A 20,286-nucleotide genomic window follows, 5' to 3' on the forward strand; every position below is an offset into this window, starting at 1 on the left:
AGAACAGCTGAAAGAGAAAAGGATCAGGGTGTTGCAATGGCCCAGAAAAGTCCTGAGCTCAACCTGATTAAAATGCTGTAGCGGGACCGTAAGTGAGATGTGGTAGCGTTTTGCAATATTTTCATGTCATAAAGTCTCGTCTTTTCTTTGGTTTGTGTTTTGTTTCATTTCCATGTGCTGTTTTATCCCCCCCCCCCAACTGGCCATGGCAGTTTGCTGCCCTCCCCAAGCCTGGTTCTGCTGAAGGTTCCCTCCTGTTCATAGGGAGTTTTTCCCTCCCACCATCAGGAAAGAGTTTACTCACAGAGAGTGGGTCTTTACCTTACAGTATAAATGTTGTCATGTCAATATGTTGTCAGGTAGATATGATAAAAGACAAGATTCAAACAGCTTTTGAAATACAATAATTTATTAAAGCATCTTTAAATTTTGATATAAAACATTTTCTGATTCTTCTTCAAAACAATCAGAAATCTCAGAAATACAGTCATCATCGATGGCAAGATCAATCTCTGGTTTGGCCGCCGGCAGCTGACCAGAGCGCCTAAAGTGAGTATGATTGGAGAGCTATGGAAGACAGTGATGTAATGTGAGGTAAATACTAAGTTTAATATGTTGCGATCGCATCATCCTATCATGAACTATACTGTAGGTTGGCATAAGCTTGATTCACTTGTGTTCTTTAACAATGGCATAAGCGCAGCAAACGTCTTCTGGTTAGTGAGACAGAAACTCAGCGAGTTGGGTGCTGAGGGCAACACACACAGCAATTACTTCAGCAGTGGCGGAAGCTGAGAAACATGACACAGAGTGGCTAAAAATCAACAGTAAGTTATGAACAGCTCGTCCGCTTCTAAAACACATCAGTTTTTCTGCATCGCTCCGTCCACAAATAACAGACACAGAAACTTACTACAAAACTGCGTCACTGCATTTCAAGAACACAATTCGCTTCTCCCAAACAATTTTTACACTTCAATAAATAAATAACCCATCCTCACATGGCTGCTGACATCGCTTAAAAACCCCCAAACAAACAAACAAACAAACAAACAACAAAAAAAATCAGAGAAGGCGTTTTCATGTATGCTTTGTCAAACACGTCCGCGAACATCAGCTTTGGCTTTTACATACACTCAGCTCAAACATGACATCAGCTCGACTCAGATTGCCTGTTTGAGGACAGAAGCACAAATATTATGACCGATTTATTCATCATCGCCTTATGAGACAATACAGTGTTTATAGACACTGTGGTGCAGTTGATATTCACATTTAATTTCTCGTTCTTGTCTTACACGAGGCAAACTGCAGTTAGAACTGCAACTCACCATTTTATATTATGATCCTGCAAGGCCACGTCTACTCTTAAAACTATTACAATAGCCACAAGGCAAAGTGAAGAGGCTAAACTTTCTGCTTCCTGGGAGAATGACAGTTATTTTACACAATAACCTGAGGGAAACTCCATTTTAGGGGAACATTCATCACAACGGATTGCAGTATTCAACAGAATAACCGCTTTTAAAGGTGCCAGTTCAGTCAGTGTTTGTTTTCCATTGCAACACATTTACGACCTCTAAATGGGGAAGAAAAGCGCTATAGTGGCAATCAGAGAGTTGAACTGTCGATTTTGCGATGAAATTTGGGAGGAAAGAGCACGCGAGCTCCTGCGAATTAGCCTGTACATTAAAATAAATCCGTGAAAGGACACCTGAATAGCTTTTCAAGTAACGTGAGAAAGGACCAGTGTAAAGAGAAATGCGATCAGCTGACATTTTCGGCGACTGCACGGAGGGCGGCGGCACACCATCGCTTGAATGGTTCCCACATGTGCTTCAAGCAGTAAAGAATCAACATTGTGTCATGGCAGAAAGGAATCTTTCTGAGTGGAGATTGCCCGTGTTGCTACGCTGCTCAAGTCAAAATCTCTGTTGCCTTTCCTTTGCCAGGTGTCGGTGGCTGAGTGCGTGCTATGGTCCTGCCCAGTGGAATCACCTGATCCAGCTGGTTCCATAACTGGATACAGACTTCACACTGCAGCGCTTCTTCACGATCATGTTTATGTAAGCTTTCATGATCTTGGTGATCTCTCCAACCTGCCAATATACAGATGAAAGTTATTTATTTTTAAAAGCTGCACTAAAAAAGTAATGTTTAAATTAAGGGGAACCGACTCCTCTTTGTCTGGAACTGTGGCCCTTTTGTTCTCGCCACAATGTTTTATCACTCTTGGAAAAGAAGCTCCCGCTAATGAAAACAAAGAGGACAAACATGTGTACCTGCGGGGTTTCAAAGAACATTTCTCTCTCATCCACAGTGATCTTGTAGGTGCAGGGCTGTGGAGCACCAAAGAAGATGATGTGTTCATAAGGAAAGGTCTCCAGAGGCTTTGGCTCCCCTCGTTTGTAGACGGACACATTCTCAGCACTCACACTTAACCACAGATCATGTGGAAATCCTCCTTCTTTGCACTGCCAAGACACGAAAATACAGTATTATCAATTGTCAGTTTAATATTGCAGGCTGATAATGAACTAGGCAGACTGGGTATAGGCCAGATATAATGATAACCCACATATATACAGTTTCTTTGCTATTATCGTTATAAAGTTTTGGCGTTTCAGCTCTGAGTTACATTCAAATCACACTAGCTAACCAAAGGCATCAGTATCATCTTTGGAGCTAAGAAATCCCACTACTATGATGTCATGGCTTTGAAACTTAAGAAAAAAACAGCTAAGCACAGCTCCTCCTGTAATGGAAGACAAATCAAACAGAAAAGTCCACTTCAGATGAGGTTGGGGTTGAATGAAAGGTTCAAATGAAGGAATTTCACCCAGAGGTTGAAGGTTGAGTCCAAATATGTGAAATTTGCATTTCTAAATTTACAGGACTTTCACTTCTATTTCTAAATGTACGTTCAGGTTTTAGTTGCAGATGTTAAGGCTTTTTTTTTACGAGCTGAAACAATGTAACAGGTCAATGTCAGTGTTCCTGCTGGAGAAACATTAATTATGATGATGTAGGAAAAGCAGTAGCAGGGCGATTAATCACACTTCAGTTTTCAACTTCAAAGAAATCATTTCACATAGTGAAGTGAACAAATTTTAGATTTTAAGAGAAAGAAAGCGCTCGATCAATACTTAGCATCTACAGGGTCCCATTGTTAATGTATCGGAAGTAATAATGCAGGGAATAAAAACTCGGACTGGTCCATTACTGACAGCAATGCGGTTTAAGATTTAAGCTTACCTCAACATCAAACAGTGTGGATCCATATCCAGGCCACTCTTTGATGATAGTCATATATTTGAGCATAGCCTGGTGCTGGTCCAAACCGTTGAGGCGGGACCATTTCTCCATGATGCTCGCCCTGGTTGCAGACATCTCCTCCTTTATCCACATCTCCAGCATCTGCTCCTCCTCCATGCGCTGCTTCTTCATGGAGCCCGTCTTCAGCCCGCGACGCAGCGTCCCATCGAGGAAACTGGTCCTCCGACGCTCCAAAGTTTGGCCTGACCCCGAGGCTCCACCCACCTTGGTAAACTGTAAGATGCGATTGCGCAGGCGACCCACGGGGTAGACGTTTTCCAGGTTCCACGTGACTCTTGTTTTGTCTCCATACAGAAACTGTAGGCGGAGAGCGGCAAGGTGCTGCAGGGTCTCTTCACGGGCAGGGAAGTGACCCCTGGTTAAACTCTCGTGGGCCTGAAGGAAGACGAAAAAACACAATGATGCAAACTATGCACTTGATTTTCTCTTAAATAAACTAGAATATGAATGGTTAAGCATACCTGCTCAAACATGAATGCAAACTCTACTCCTTCCTTTGGCATGCTTTCCACATCCAAGAAACAGTAGAGTTTGAAATATAGTTTCCATTGGCCTTCATCCTGGGCTTCCTCACTGCCAGCCAGTCTGAGGAAGAACGCATAAAACTATCACTTTCACATCTGTTTTTATCTATCACTGCAATATCTTCTTTTCTTCTCATCATGTCCTGGACATAAATGTTTATGTACCTCTTAAAGTGTTTGCATGATAAAACATATTATCTGTTAAAAATGTATCCATGTGGTGTAAAACATACCTTTCAAATTTAGCTAAAACATCAGCGACAAGGACCCTGCTTTCCACCGCTTTGTCAACACTGTTGTTGTGCTCAAAGAGGGCAAACATGTTCCTGCTGTCCTCCATTGCCAGACCTCTGATTAGCTTCTCCACCACCTGAACAATAAAAGACAAAATTAAAACCACGCCTTTAGGGCACATTAGTATGGCTCTTTCCCCTGCTGTGCATGCTAAGGTAAAAAATAAAATAAAATAAAAAATCCCAGCGCCGGCTTGCAGAGAAACCTTTAAAAATTTCTATGTTGCAACTGCAGATCGCTCACCTCTCCAGCAGTGGTGTGGGAGTTAATAGAAATCTTGCAGGAGCCTCCCCCATGGCAGTAGACTGTGGTGGTCATTTCCTGTCTGTTAAGCAGTGCAATAATTTCCTCTTGGGAAGGAACAAATTCTCTGGTCTTAGTCTTCTTCAGAGACTCACCAATGAAATGGGCAAACATTTCGATTTCTGTGCCTGGGAACAGCTCCTTAATCCTGAGGAAACAGAAAAAGAGAGCGAACAATAAGTTTCAGCCAAAGTACATCTTCCCATTGAGGTTAACTGAGCCACATCCATGATGGAAAATTTAACATGTTTAGAAACCACAAAGAGATACTTAATATAGGGAGTATAAAGTCTGCAGGACAGGCAGTCAGCTCCGAAGGCCCTATAACTTTTACATTTTTTATCTTAAGTCCAACTATGGGCCTAACTGGACCCGCAACATCAAGAACATTGATATGGACATTCTCACTACCAGTTTGGACAATGTTCAGATTCCGGACTTCTATTCTACTCCTGATGATTTGTTGTTATATTATAATAATTGTCTACGCACTGTCCTTGATTCTCTGGCTCCTGTAAAAACCCACTCTGTTTCCTTCACTCGCTCTGCTCCCTGGTTTACCTCTGACCTCCGAGCTCTGAAGGCCAAAGCTCGGCAGCTAGAGCGTAAATATAAGAAATCTGGTTTAACTGTTGATTCAGAAATCTATAAATACCATGTACTTCAGTATAAAGACTCCATTAACAAGGCCAAACAAAGCTTCTACTCTGGTATTATCGGTTCTTATGAGGGTAATGCTAGGACTCTGTTTTCAGTTTTCAACAAACTAATTCAACCCCCCAACGCTTTACCACCGCACTTCTATTCCTCTGAAATATGCAACTCCTTGATGCTGTTCTGGACTACGAAAATCGATAACATCCACCAGCAACTCAGATCGAATGTTGTGTCTACGCCCTCTCCAGAACCTTTTCTCCTTTTTGAGCCGTTTTCCACTTTTCATCTTCCTGATTTATCTGATATTTCCGAGTTAATATGTAAATCAAAGCCTGCCACATGTCATCTTGACCCCATGCCCACGGGACTTGTGAAATCCTGCCTCTCTTCTTTACTCCCACTCATCTGTGCTATCATTCACTCTTCTCTCACCACCGGTATCGTTCCCTCCTTATTGAAGACTGCTCTAGTCACTCCTATACTGAAAAAACCTTCTTTAGATCCTAACAACTTTAACAACCTCCGTCCGATTTCCAATCTACCCTTCATTTCTAAGATACTCGAAAAAGTGGTTGCAGCTCAACTTCATTTACACCTGGTTAATAATAACATCTATGAGAGATTTCAATCTGGTTTTCGCTCATGTCACAGTACCGAAACTGCTCTACTTAAAGTCACTAACGATCTCTTAATCGGAGCTGACTCTGGTCTTCTCACCATTCTCGTCCTTTTAGATCTGAGCTCTGCCTTTGACACCATTTCTCACTCTGTCCTTCTAAGCAGACTTTCCTCTCTCGGCATCTCTGACACACCCCTCGCCTGGTTTCAATCATATCTCCTCGACCGTTCCCAGTTTATTCAACTAAGATCATTCCGCTCTCGCCTATTCCCCGTCACCTCTGGTGTACCCCAAGGCTCAGTTTTAGGCCCTCTTCTCTTTATAATATACATCCTCCCTCTAAGTACCATCTTCCGCAAATTTGATCTTCAGTTTCACTGTTTTGCTGATGACACCCAGTTATATCTCTCTTGCAAACCTGATTCCTCCCTCCCACCTTCTTCCCTTACAGAATGTCTATCCGAGGTAAAATCCTGGTTTACCTCTAATTTTCTAAAGCTCAATGAGGATAAAACTGAGATCCTCCTTATTGGCACCAAATCCAACCTTTTGAAGGCAAACCATTTCTCACTCACCATCGATAACTCCACAGTTTTCCCTTCTCCTCAGGTTAAGAGCCTTGGTGTCATCCTAGACAGCACACTTTCTTATAAATCACACATCAATAACCTCACCCGTTCTGCCTACTTCCATCTACGTAACATTAACAGATTGCTTCCTTCTCTTTCCACCCAGTCTACGTCCATTCTTGTACATAGTCTTGTTACCTCCCGTATTGACTACTGCAATTCTCTTCTGCATGGTCTCCCCCAAAAATCCCTCCATAAGCTTCAACTGGTTCAGAACTCTGCTGCTCGCATTATCACCAGAACCCCCTCCTACCAGCACATCACCCCTGTTCTTCAGGAACTTCACTGGCTCCCTGTGAAATTCCAGATAATTTTCAAACTTCTTCTGCTCACCTTCAAGGCCCTTCATAACCTCGCTCCTTCTTACCTTTCTGACCTGTTAACCACCACTTGTTCTGCCCGTTCACTTCGTTCTTCTTCTTCTGTCCAGCTTACTGTACCTTCCTTCCGCCTCACCACCATGGGAAGCAGAGCTTTCAGCTGCTCTGCTCCCAGGCTGTGGAACTCTCTGCCCCCTGAAATAAGAAATATTGGTTCTCTCCCCCAGTTTAAATCCCAACTCAAAACTCATCTGTTCAAATCTGCATATTCACTGTGAATACACTGTTTGTTCATTTTATCTTGTGCTTTATTTTATTGTTCTTATTCTGCCATTGTTTTACTAAGTGTTTTATCCTATTGTAAAGTGTCCTTGGGTGACTTGAAAGGCGCTCATAAATAAAATTTATTATTATTATTATTATTATTTTGATCTCAACTCCAGACATATCTCTCCTTACTGTGACACTCATCTCCTTTACAAAATCAGAAGACACATGAACTCAAAACAACCTTCTTGGTGGTTTTTCCCAAGAAAATACGTGTCTCCAGCACCACATTTTAACATGAACACCCACACACATAAGCACTCATAAAATAAAAACAATATCAGTCATGCTGTCACGGCTGGATGGTTTGCAACCAGGTGTTAATTTTTTCTCCCTGGAACATGCCCATACCGTTTCAGGTGAAACTTGAGGTAGCGTAGGATGCCTCGGCTGGGCAAGAAGGTGCAGCTCATACAGGTCAAGAGATGCCAGTGGGCGCGATTGGCAGGACTGTTTGGGTGCGGGACATGATTGGTTTGCTTGATCAGCTGACAGTAAACCTCATCCCTTAATGGCCTCAAGTCTTGACAGGTCTGCAGGATTCCCTGGATGATTGGCACAGGGTCAGACACAGCCTCCATCTCCTGCAGCGAGTTGAAAATCTTCAGGGCCTCATCCTGCAGGCTGGTGTAACCCTTTTCTTTTTGCACTGAGGGAGACAGAAATGGGTAAAGTTAACCTTCAGCCTCGATACTGAACTTGCTCAGTTACCTTAAGTAACCAGTTATTTTACAACTGAGCACGTTTGAATAGTTTTAATGTATTTAAAGTCTAAATTAATGTGCAAGATTTGCAAGAAAAAAAACTGCTTTATATCCTAAAATAGATATTGTGGCAGATTCTGCTACTTACTGAAGAAATATACAACAATTTAAATTTTAAAAATCCATGAATAAAGGTACATTTTTCAACCAAAAACTGCTCAGCACTGAATATTTAAAATTTCCTGATTCTCAACAAGCAAATTCATCGACTGCAATAGTTTGTATGCAGCAGCTACAGGACAGCGCACTTACAGTGGATGCTGACGTCTCCATAAGGCAGAGGTAGAAGAGGGGAGTGCAAAGGATGCTGGGTATATCTCAGGATAGGGTTCCTCCAGTATGTCTGCTCCACTGCCTCCACGTTCAAACTGCTCTCCTGGTAAGACAGAGGAGCAGATTAGTAATCTTACCTTTCAAATCATCGATTTTTCTTACATAAAAGAAAGTTTACGCTTGATAAGAAAATAATAGAGCAGCAATAACGGCGATGATGCAGACTATCACTGCGGTAAATCGAGTACATGGCCAAGTGTATGTATGAAAAAGAGACTCAAACAAGTACAGAAGCAGGAAAAACTTAGGCCAAGAGAAGATCACAGCACACAGATAGTGAGTACAAGTACCTCACTTTATTACAGAGTGTGTCCTTGCCAGAGGTTTGCATGACTGAAAAAAGTTTGATTTACAAAAATGTCAATGAAATGTGATGTAGTCTGTAGTCAAAATGGGGGAAAACAGTAAATACCTTGATGTCTCTGATGAGTTGCTGTGTTGGAGTTTCAATGGGAACTTTGCTGTCTATGGCAGCCTGTATGGCATTCGCCCACCTCATGGCTTCATTCAGCATTTTGGTGTAAAGCCGATAAGAGTGTTTACGCCCATGGACGATTATATTCCAGTAACCTGGGTGAGAAGGAAAGATAATCATGCACAAGACAACAAAGTTTCAGTAAATAAACCATAAAGGCTAAATTGTGCACATTGGGGTTTATATATTTTCTTAAGTGTTAAAGCTTAGGACCCAAGGATAACTTATGTTTCTATAAGCATTAATTTATTAAGATGACACTGAAGTAAGTTTAACTGACCAGTGTCCTTGAAGACTTTCTCATCTGGCTGCACCACGGAGCAGAGGCTGTTGAGGACCAGTGTTCCCAGTTTGGAAGCACTACGCTCCGATGACTTGTAATAGTCCAGAGAGTTAGTGGTGAGAACAAACCAGCGCTTCTTCAGCTTCAGAGAAGTGCTTTTGGCTCCAGACTTCATCTCTTTATGGAGCCAGCCTGTGGGGGTAAAATAAGAAATGACGGCTGAGTTGTAATACCTCCAATATTCTGTTCACCAGACAATCACGTAGCGCACAGCTGTTAAACCAGCACATATAAGAGGGCTGTCAGGACTGATCTTCCATCAGTGAAGCACAACGCATCATCAGAGCCCGCCATTGTCCAGGTCACAACCTCCTCAGACCAAAACAACCAGCATACAGTTTGAGACGCAGCAGAGTGGGCAGTTTGATCATACACACAACACACTTCCATAGTCAAACTGATGGCAAATAACAAAGGAGGACCACCTAAAAAAATGTGATAAAAGTGTAATATATATTACAATAAGATGTGCAGTCTCTCTGTATATTTAAATTTTCATATTTCTACTTTTTTACTGGGGGTCTTGTGACTTTAGCTTTGACTCTAAGCTCTGCACATGTGGATGTGTACAAATGGCAAATAATCTTATCTTATCTTATTTAGATAGATTAAATCCAATATCAAAATCCTCTTACCTCTGACTATAAATTCCTGTCCATCAACCCTAGAGTCTCCCTTAGATTTTTGCAGCAGGCCTATCCAGTGGTGCATCTCCTCGGGCGTGTCTGTGTTGCAGTGGATCACTCTGTTAGCCGTGATGATCACAAACGAGTTTGGTCTGGGAAAGAAAACATAGCAAAATTGGGTTTTTTTGTCCTTGTTTTTGTTACTCATGTATCTGCTGTGGGACCACAGGCCAGGGTTTTAATACATATATGCAATCAGGCAGGTGTTGGGGAAAATTGCTCATTTCTTACCTGTCTGGGTTGTCTGACGCACAAACAGAATCAATCAAGCCAACATCTAATGTGCCCTGGACAGGGAAAAATGGTGTTAATGGCAATAATTGTCAAAAAATGTGTCATTACTACAGGAGTATAATCATCTTTATATAAAAATATATGTTTTTAAATCTAGCAATCTTTTAGGACCAAAGAAATGGATGGTGGTATGTGCACTTTTCTTCTTCAGTTTAGATTACTATATGAGCCAGAACTGGACTGCTATGCGATTCAATTTCATGCTTCTTCACTGTTGCAGAAATACGGAGTTGAGGCTGGGGCCCAGGCAGGAGAGAGGTAAAACAGCACTAACCACTGCATTCTTTGGGTTGGCCTGTTCGTGGTGCATCTCCATGAGCTGCTCCGGACTGGCGCTGTGGACCCGACTCAGCACATTAAACCAACCGCTAAATGGGTCAGAGGGAGTTCGAAAAGCAAAAGTCAGCAAAAGTGTAATTGAAAATGACACTGTGAACTTCCACTGGCAACCACAAGGGGGAACTTTATTTCTACACATCAATTTTAGAGGTGAAAGGAAAACACTATTTACAAAATAGCTGCAGTTTGTTCTGAGAAATCTGTGGATGTGATGTACCTGGCATCTTCAGGAGACTCTGCGTAGATGTGGTACGTCCTCTCCTCAGTTACGATATTCAGTGCATTTTCCTTCTCGTGATTGTCCACTATTTCCCTGCACAAACAAAAAGAATAAACCATTACTGCATGTGGCTATGTTTATTTCAAGCTGGTAACAATGAGTTCAATCAAAGCTAAAAAATAAACAAATCAAAAAACAGGGAACTGAGTCTTACTTGGCTGCACGGATGTCGATGGTGCCTTTCAGCTTCTCTTCGCTGTCATTCTCGAAATACATGAGCTTCGACTCGCGCAGAACGAACCAGCGCATCTTCCAGTTGCGCCGAGACAAAGTCGACATTCCTCCTCCTTTCTTGTAAAGCCAGCCAGATTTGAGGGAGTCCTGCTTTGCGCGGAACCACATGAAAGTTTCGTCTTTCAGGACGCACCAGCGACGGCGCCACGGGATCATCAAACCACCTGAGAGGTGAGAAAAGGATGATAATTTATTTTGTTTACTGTGAAATCTCTCTACGACAGATGGAGGTCGCACAACTTTGTGCACACAGAAAGATGCATCCCAAAAACACAACGCATGAAAAGCTCCCTCAGTGAGTTAAACTTCACAGCCCTCACATAAACCTGAAAACATCAGCGGAAAACAAATGCGTAAAATACAAAAAGAGCCTTCAAGAAAACTCACAAAATGGACATTAAAGCTGCACAAAGACAATGTGCATGCCTGCTGGTCAGTGTCGTGTTTTTATTAGGTCTACTCACTCTTCATGTAGAGGTAGCCATGGAAATATGGAGGCCCGGTGCCGTTCAGCAGATTCACTCTGCCATTACAAACTTCTTCATCTGTGTCAACATATCCATCATTGTCCTCATCGCTGTCAATGAACTGCAAAAAAAAGACATCAGCATTTGAATAGATTAGACAGACTTTTAAACTGAAATCTTAAAGTAATAATTACTTCAAAAAAAATCCACAAAGGCAGAAATTTATAGCAACAATTTAAGTTAATTTCGTTTTTTAATTTTTCTGATGGTGAAGTCGAGCTGTTATTTTGCACTTTAAGGGCCTAAAATCTGTCTGACTTTGTAGCCACGGTGCTGCCAATCTCCTTTAAACTTGGCTCACACACATCCACCCACACAAACACACACGTGCCATTACATGCACCCATCCTTCTTCCCCTTTGACATTTTGCTGATCTCACAGTGTTGGGTCGCTGAGTGCAGATTCACATGCTTGTCAGCAGAGCCAAAACAAACATTTTCAGCATTGCTGCTCAGCGATTCTTAAACAAGCCTTTTGATAAGACGCAGCCTTGCAGAAATGCATTTTCTAACCGACTTTAAGACAATCTCTCTTGAGGCAACATGAGGAAGTATAATAAGCGCTGAGGAAATCTAGGTGGGTTTCGGTGTACTGGAGAACAATGGCTTAAGTTAGACCGGATATGGAAACAGAAAATTCAGTGACCCCATGTTTTTGAAAACTCTGTGAGCAAAAATTTAAAAGATTTTAACAAACAATCCAATTTCTCCAGAGGGGATTTCCCGTCTTGGCTAGATTTACTGATTTACTTTCTTCTTCCACTGGACCTCAGAGTTCATGCCAAATGTCTAGCTATTTAAAAGTGAAACTCTGCACATTTTCCAGTTAAAACAACTCCACAGAATTTAACAGCCATGACTTTTTGTTGTTATTTCTCACCGAGTCCGAGCTGCCTCTGAAGGAGTCCAGGCTGTTCTGAGTGCATGAGGATTTTCGCAGCACCTCCTCATCTGTGATATGGCCATCGTTAGTGCTAGCACCTGAACTCCCATGGGCCTCCTCAAACTCTTCCTGGTCATAGTCTGACTCTACGTCTGGCAGGTTCGTGTGAGTTGGCTCTTCATTTACAGGCTCAAAGTCTGAGGCCCTCTGGCGTGGCCGCTTTTCTCCATTAGTAACCAGTGGAGGAGGTGGAGGGATTTGGGAGTCTGTGAGGACAGGGGCATGACTCAGTCCATTGGGGGTATCTTGGCTTAGCTTTCCTGCTGCAGGGGAGGCTGATGAGGAGGAGACCACTAATCCTCCTGCAAAGGCAGGCGGAGGAGGGGGAATACTTTGGAATATTTCCTTATCAAGAGGAACTGCAGCTGGAGGTGGGAAGTCAGGCAAAGCGATGCGCTCATCCTCCGCGTGGAAACCCTCATCCACCTCCTCTTCAGCTAGAGGTGCGGTAGATTCAGCTGGGTCGTGGAGGTTCTCCTCGCTCGAGAGGGATGGCTCCAAACCACCAAAGTCCAGCAGTTCCAAGAATTCAGTAGCCACACGAGAAGCCTCCTTTTCCAGTCTGTAGATCTCGGCATCCCTCATCTGACGCAGCTCCTCACGTGAGACGTCCCCAAGAAGCGACACGCTGTCTTCCTGCTGCTTGTGCAGACGCTCGATCTCCCTCTCGAGCCGCAGGATCTCCTCCATCTGACGGCTCTCCTCCTCAGACGTGTGGCTGCTGGACAGAGTCTGGGACAGCTCCTTCTATCGACCACACAAGTAAAGAAAGTGCAGAATTGTGTTATTTATGTGAATGCATTCATGGGCATTCTTTATTTTTGACATTGGAAGACAAACTGAAATTACCTTTTGACAAGCACCGTTCATGAGTGAGTTCCTAAAAATAAAATATGAATACGTTAGTCATGAAATGAAGAAAGAAAATGACTTGACAGATGACTTGGCTACTCCTGGAAATTCCTGACGAATCACAAAATTTAGCATTTTTCTATTCCAGTAACAGTTAAAGCTGTTATTTCAGGCGCTGTTTTGTGTGTTAATGCATACATAGATCTGCACATCTGTTTCTGAGCCACATTATTCTTGTGAGTCTCATGAGTACTACATCGCTTAACATCAGAATCTCCGCGTAGCTCCTGACTATATGTTGCCTCTCAATTCTCCCTGTTTAGCGTGGTGTAGGCGGCATGAGATGTTGACAGATTAACCTGCACTTCACCCAGCGATGACAGCCTTTCCCTGCTTTTTCACAACCACTGGGAAAAAGCCGGAGCTTAAAAAAGCGTCTGTCCAGAGCCAATCGCAATGGTCGCTCTACGCGTGAACCAACCAAACCCATCTGAATTCTCGACCTTAATTGTGATGGCACACCTGTAAAGTTTCGGCAGAGACATAAATGCCTGCTAAAGGGCTCAAAACTGCCTTTGTGGCCGATTCTCCAAAAGATGGTGTCACCTGCACCAGCTGCCATCACAACATACCCATACACAGACTGCGGTAAACACAGGGCATTGTACCTTGTCTTTTCCCCGTTTTCTGCTAATTTCTGCTTTTCCTCTTTCTCCTTAATCAGTCTTTGCTCCTCCTTCTTCATCAACTCCTCCTCCTCTGCCCTCCTCTTCAGCTCCTCTTCGGCTAGCTTCCGTTTCTCCTCCTCCTCCTCCTTCTTCCTCCTCTCTTCCTCCTCCTCCTCTTCCTCCTGCTTCCTCCTTTCCTCCATCCTCTTCTTCTCCTCCTCTACTCGCCTCCGCTCCTCTTCCTCTTCTCTCCTCCTCCTCTCCTCCTCCTCTCGCTTCTGCTTCTCCTCTTTGAGCTGTCGATACAGGGCTCGGGCCAGCTGGCCTCTGTGATGTTTCTGCAGGACAATGGCAGCCAAGCGCAGGCGCAGAAAGACGCGTCTCCAAAAGTGAGCGCGGTAGTTCTTCTGGATGGTGACGATGCTGGACAGAGCCCTCTTATACTGTTTCCTGAGGACGAAATCAAAAATTGACATTCATAATCGGCATAAAAATCATATTTAATCCAGCTTCACTGAGGAACTTTGTGCCTCGCCTCAAACATATTTGTAAAGCTGGACAGCCCTACATGGCCTCCTCCTAACGCCCGCTGCTATTCTCTGTTCAAACAAACACACTGGTAAAAAAGCTAGTTGTGAACTGTGCAATGTTTAGAGTCTGACGAGCTTGTGCTCTTCCATTGTGGTGGTGTGGGCTGCTCTGTTTAGCCCTCTGACTAAGCCCCATCACCCACACACAATACATGCATTGAAAACACACACATATAAACACGCACAAATACACGTGACTTTCTCAGGACCACACACACTGCTCCGACTCTCTGACCCTTAGTCCGACCTAGCCTCCACGGTAATCACTTCATGGCCTTTATCAGGTCTCAGGATGGACCCTGACTGAAGATAAAGTTACACGTAATAATACAAAGGCTTTACTTGTGTATTAGGGGAACTTTTCAAAGCTCTTCTTTAGTATGAATGTCTCTAAGGGGAAGCAAACCCAGAACCTGAATGCTGTCATCAGTCCCATTATAGTCTCCCAGTGGAGCCTTTCAGAGGACTGTATGTAACGTTATACTGTATATAGCAGCACGCAGGTGGAGTACGGCTAGATGCCCCTGGGTGTCTACGAATGCAGCTTCTTAAACCACCACGGTGATGGATGTTCTGCCAGTCAGGCGGAGTGGACAGGCGAAGAACTTGTTGCTTAGGCTGAAGACAGATTTACATAGATTTGCTTAAGAAGAAGTGCACTTCTGATAGTGTAGGAATAAATGACATCTCTGTTATGCTCAGAAAACTGTCTTTTTCAGAGCAGTCTAATTATCATGAACATCATTAGAGATGTAGTAATTCAGGGATAGCCATTTATAACTTGAAAGATGACGGTTTTGGCCTTTTTTTCCTTGAAAGGGTGTTGAAATCATGCAATTCCTCATCTTTGAAGCTACAGGACAGCGGCACAAGTGGGTTAATACTTCATTAGATTGCAGGGAATCATCGGGATGTTGTGTAATTTCAATGAAAGCCAGCGCACTCTTAACCATGTGTCCTCCCTTTGATAGGAATCTTTTCTTTCATCAGACTTTTAAAATAAATGTTCATCTTAAAGAAATAAACGTAAAAAGATCTAAAGATAGTACTAAAGTGACCAGAAAAATTCACACTGTTTGGGCTATTCTGCAGTCTCAGTTCATCAGTTTATGAGTTTACCTTCCAATCTACAAGGCTTTCTAAGGTAGAAACTTTAAAACAGTGCACGTACACGGTTCTGCATGCCCGAAAACGGCTTCCTATCTACAATTTCAACACTGTGGTAATCGCTGGCCATCGCCAAGTCAGCAAGGTTTAAGCCCACTTAACACACATCCACACACAGGCGCACATACAGAGGTAAACAAATGTGCAAATGATTCCACAAATGCACTTAATCCCCCCCCCCCCCCCCCGCCCTGCGCTCCTATACACGCAGGTTGTACTACAAAACAAACACTGACAACTGTCTCTGCCACTCAGTCATCCATCTTCCCCCCACCTCCACACTCCCACCACTCACCTTGCCACATAGCTCAGGATGTGGGCGCGGATCACCATGCCAGCCCTGCGCCGCACCTCTTCCCTTTCCTTCTCCAGCCTTTGCTCCAGGGCCTCCTTCAAGAACACCTGCGGGAAGAGCAGCGCCACGGCCGACAAGGAGTGACACAGACACAGAGAGACACAGAGAAGGAGGTTGAGGGAGAGAGGGGGAAAAATGGGATGGGTTAGTTCCTCTTCCTCTTGGTAAGGCTGTAAAAGAGGGCCCACAGAGATGTAAAGGGCCCCTCTTGTCTGCTGGCAGAACCCCGTGCCCACTGCAGAGGAAGCTGTGGTGCAGCTGAGGCTAGCAGGCTAGCTGCCCTCCCTGTCTGCAGAACAGAGCAGAAGGGAAAACTGGCACTGAGACTGCAGTGTTGCTGCTACTGCTACTGCTGCTGCAGCGCCTCATTGTGTTCAAGCGTCCTTCCTGAGCATTTCCCTTCTGCTGTTACCGCTGCGTTGGTAGTTCGACTGACGTGCACAGGCAGAAAGGCACAGAGAGGGAGGGGAGAGGTAGGGAGAGAGGAGTGATGAAAGGATGAGGGGGAGGGATGGTGGCTGGTGTCCAGATAGAAAGTCACACCCCTCTTTGCTCATATGAAGGAAAGAGAAAGAGTTTAGTTAACCCTTCCCTCACTACTGGAGTTTTCTCGCAACCTTGTCTTTGTATGACTTTTGACAGCTCGAAAGTCACACTCGACTTAAATGAACATGCCTGCATGAAACATAATCAGATTTTCACTGTACGAATATGCTGCGAGGCTGGGAACAGCAGCCAGCTTAGACACGGCAGTATCTGTCGCTCAACTGGGTGATCGAGGGAAGACCCCTGCTCGTATGCGTATTTGTGTCCCAGATGTTGCGCTAATCAAAGGATCCCACAGCTGCAGCCCTGCCTGCCTGTCTCGGTAAAGTCTGTGAGAGGAGGAAACTTCCCCTTCATCCACATCCTTCCCTCGTCTGTAAAACAAATGGCTCACAAACACACATACACAATCCATGCAACATCACCAAAGCCCCTAATTCTGGGTACACGCTTCCTCTGCACACAATCAGCACATACATAATTACACGCAGATTGTTTCTCCAAAGGAAATGTAGCCCCTTCTCCGTTTCAGTCTCTTTCCCACAGCCCTGCCATGCACAAAATGAAACGTACTCAGCCGCACTATGTCTTTTTGGGTTTTGCTTTGAGAAACTAGCCTTTTTTTTTTCCTTCGCCCTCGATGTGTAGATAAGCTTTGCAGAGCAAAGAAGTGAGCAGCGGCAGCCAGAGGTCAAAGGGCTGATCACAGAAGGGAAGCTTTACCCGCACGGTGACTTCGGGGATGTATACTGTGTGCATGTGCAAGAAATTTAATATAGATTGGCATGTGCACATTAGTGGTTATGGACCAATTCAAAAGGAACCAAATGTGGCTCGCATCAATTATTTTCTGTCTTGATGTACAGCATGCCATGTGTGCAGCTGACACTATTCATAGTCTGCCAGCCAAATTGGGTATTACAACAAAAGTGTCCAAAAAGAAACCAACAAATCCGAAATGTCTCAGTGATTTTTACAGCCACGCAGGAACCACAACTTAAAGCAGGAAGTCGAATGTGGATTTAGCCGATTTTGAAAGAGCTCCACAAAAACTGCTTTATTTGTATCCTTTCTTGTCGCAGTACTGACGCGTTCATGCTGAGTATTAACACAGGTTTTACTGTCCAGTTCAAAAAAGTCATTAAAGGTTAATCATTCAGTGATAGCATGGAAAAAAGGGGCAGTCTGTTGGCGGTGGGGGGATTGATGATTGTTGGAAAATGAGAGCAGAAAAGGAAGGACGGCCATCGATATGCTGTGCTGCCAACAATCATATCTGTTATAAGTTTTCTAAGATGAAGCATGATGTGTAACGTTCTACAAAGCTCTGCTTGGCTGCAACATTTCACCAGCGCCGTCCGCCTCGAAATCACACTGCTTGCAGTTTAGTTTATTAAATCAGCAACTCAGTCGGTGTCGAGGCTAACGCTCTGCTAGCTACAATAAGTTCGCCTCAGGATTACTGTAAGCCCCTCGGTTACAGTTACAGTAACAGTGTCAGGGTTTTTAGGAGCGGCCGAGTAACTCTGCGGTTGTCAACAAGAGAGCCGTAGATTGACCACAACCGGTCAGAAAAATCTTTGTGACATGAGTCACAGCAACTGTGGTACACATTAACAGCTCGGGAAAGACAGCAGCTCGACTTCTTGGGAAAGATTCGCTCCCAGATAATTACTGAGTGAAGCCTTTCAGTGCACTGTTTCATCTTAAGGGAACTGAGTGTTTTTTTAAAAGTATCAAATGGCGATTTATTGTTTTTTGAGCATGCTATCAGAGCATGTAGCTGACAGAGGTGTGTACTGGAGAGTCATTCGAAAAAGAAAAACAGAGTGGCAGTTTATATAATCCGTCAGGCTGCCCAGTTGTGTCTGTGTGCATGCATTTGTACTGTATTTAATACACTGTGGGGCCTGAGATAAGGTGTGGGGGTTCACCTCCTATTTTGGTAACAAAAAGCTCATCTTCACAAGGTAAAACATTAAAATTCTTTCTGCATAATATTAGGTATATCAATTAAAATTTAGATTACTGGTAGGGGCAGGGTTGGCTTAGTGATTCTGGTTACTGAAAGATCTCAGGACATAAGTTAAAGTCAGTGCCACGTACTGCTAAGTGACATAAACAAGTCTGGGCATGTGTATAAGTGAGTCCATGTGTGAACGCGTGCTGCACCTTTGTCTTCCCCAGCTGCCACTCTTTCTTGTCTTTGTTGTGAAGTGTGAGAAGCTCTAAGCAACTCTCCTTCTCGTCCTCTGAGCGGATTTTGTTTGTCAGGATCATCTTATACCTGCAGAAAAAAAAAAAAGCATACAGCACAAATCTTCTTTCCTGATTTTTTAAAAATAGTTTTCGACTACAATATTTAGCCAATTATCTCAGTTTTATTGTGTGCACATATTTTTCCAACCTGCTATAGAAGTCCTTAAAGGTTCTCCGGACAGGGAATCCAGCCCTGCGAATCTTTACAGTTTCCAGCATCCCGGAGTACCTCAGCTGGTTCAGGACAACGTCAGGATCAAACTGGTTGGCCTTCTGTATTTGGTAAACAACAAAACATGTTTTTCATGTCAAATAATAACAGTAAGACATCAGTGTTTAGAATACTGATGCCATTTTTTTCCTGTTGTGCGTTCTATATATAACCTTCCTTATTGTAGGTAGTGCAAAATGTGTTGCAGCTAAAACCTGCAGGCACGCCTAGTCAAACAGTTTTACTGCTGAGTCGAGTTAAACTTGAACTAAAAAGTAAATTACCATGGCGAGGACTATCATTTTACATTAACAATCAGGTTACTAAAAGGAAAGCGCACACCACCGGCGAGAGAAACCCGAACAGTGTTGAGCAAGACATAACCAGACGGAGTTGCCTTTTCTTTGAGGAATAATCAGCCTCATTGTTCACAGTTCTGTGTTACCAGTAATCCTCCGACCTACTTATCAAAAAGGATCTGTGATGTCTGCCGCCCTTCTACACAAGCTGCCTGATCACTGCTCTCCACACGAAGGCCATTTATCACCCAGAGGGCACAGAGTGCTGGATAAGCCCCACACGACCACAGCATTCCTCGATGTGTCAATCTAATTACAGGCTAATGCTACTACGCATGGAAACAGGCATACTTACAAAGGCACAGACACGCTTTGCATGTGCTCGTGCTCATAATCAAACACACACGTGAAAGGGCAGCCCTCCGCGCTCTGAACTCTGCTCTTTAACGGAGGATTTAGGCGGCTTGAAAAAGGTACGAAACGTTGACTTGCTTGAGTGAAAAACAAGCTGACCCTTGCCTCGGTGACATTTATCCTAAGAAAAGCAGGAGCATGGAAATCGCATAAATACATTCTTGGTGTGTGCGTGTCTGGATGCATTTGCATGCATGTAAACATGTCAGAGGATTGTGCATGCCATGCCATCATATTGTAGGATTAGCAGAGGCCCGGCTTGTTCCATCTTGACCAACCAAAGCTAGGTAAAGGAATACAAGACAGCCAATGAGAGCAGGGGACACATGAGACAGAAAGGCAGAAAAAAAAGCAGATGGGTGAGGAAAAACAGACAACAGAGTAGTTTCCATCCAAGCAAGCAAGCAAGAAGCTGTGGAATGACGTATATGGAGTGGGAGGTAAAGAGTAGTGAAGGAAGGACAACCACGGCTCTGTGTACAATAATAACAGTAAGAAGGAGAATGTCCCTGGATTACACCACAGTCATTCACAAGGAAAACAAAGAAGCTGATATAACTGACACTCCAACTATCTAATAAACCATAACACAGATTAAGAAGCAGGTTGCAGTTTTGTGGTAAAGAGCAGTAGGGGAGCATAGGAGTAGTAAATAAATACCCCGCTAGCTGGAACGCAAATACAGTTATGTGATCTTA

The 20,286-nt window shown here is 43.7% G+C and overlaps 1 protein-coding gene across 1 annotated transcript in view; it reads right to left on the reverse strand.

The window, feature by feature from the left end:
• Positions 1–400: 400 nt before the first annotated feature.
• Positions 401–20,286, reverse strand: part of myo10l3 (myosin X, like 3) — a 60,346-nt gene continuing 40,460 nt past the window's right edge. Inside the window, exons 20-41 of the mRNA XM_026144145.2 lie at positions 18,813–18,937; positions 18,578–18,692; positions 15,800–15,906; positions 13,748–14,197; positions 13,077–13,107; positions 12,165–12,974; positions 11,222–11,345; positions 10,678–10,921; positions 10,461–10,556; positions 10,179–10,272; positions 9,842–9,897; positions 9,560–9,702; positions 8,862–9,056; positions 8,519–8,676; positions 8,026–8,149; positions 7,361–7,658; positions 4,398–4,605; positions 4,094–4,230; positions 3,798–3,921; positions 3,256–3,711; positions 2,283–2,474; positions 401–2,099 (exon numbers count right to left, since the gene is read on the reverse strand). Of these exons, the coding sequence (XP_025999930.1) occupies positions 1,995–2,099; positions 2,283–2,474; positions 3,256–3,711; positions 3,798–3,921; positions 4,094–4,230; positions 4,398–4,605; positions 7,361–7,658; positions 8,026–8,149; positions 8,519–8,676; positions 8,862–9,056; positions 9,560–9,702; positions 9,842–9,897; positions 10,179–10,272; positions 10,461–10,556; positions 10,678–10,921; positions 11,222–11,345; positions 12,165–12,974; positions 13,077–13,107; positions 13,748–14,197; positions 15,800–15,906; positions 18,578–18,692; positions 18,813–18,937 (4,392 nt within the window). The 3' untranslated portion in view covers positions 401–1,994. The remainder of the gene's footprint in view (positions 2,100–2,282; positions 2,475–3,255; positions 3,712–3,797; positions 3,922–4,093; positions 4,231–4,397; positions 4,606–7,360; positions 7,659–8,025; positions 8,150–8,518; positions 8,677–8,861; positions 9,057–9,559; positions 9,703–9,841; positions 9,898–10,178; positions 10,273–10,460; positions 10,557–10,677; positions 10,922–11,221; positions 11,346–12,164; positions 12,975–13,076; positions 13,108–13,747; positions 14,198–15,799; positions 15,907–18,577; positions 18,693–18,812; positions 18,938–20,286) is intronic.

This window comes from Astatotilapia calliptera, chromosome 16, assembly GCF_964374335.1.
Source record: "Astatotilapia calliptera chromosome 16, fAstCal68.1, whole genome shotgun sequence".
Taxonomy (NCBI): domain Eukaryota; kingdom Metazoa; phylum Chordata; class Actinopteri; order Cichliformes; family Cichlidae; genus Astatotilapia; species Astatotilapia calliptera.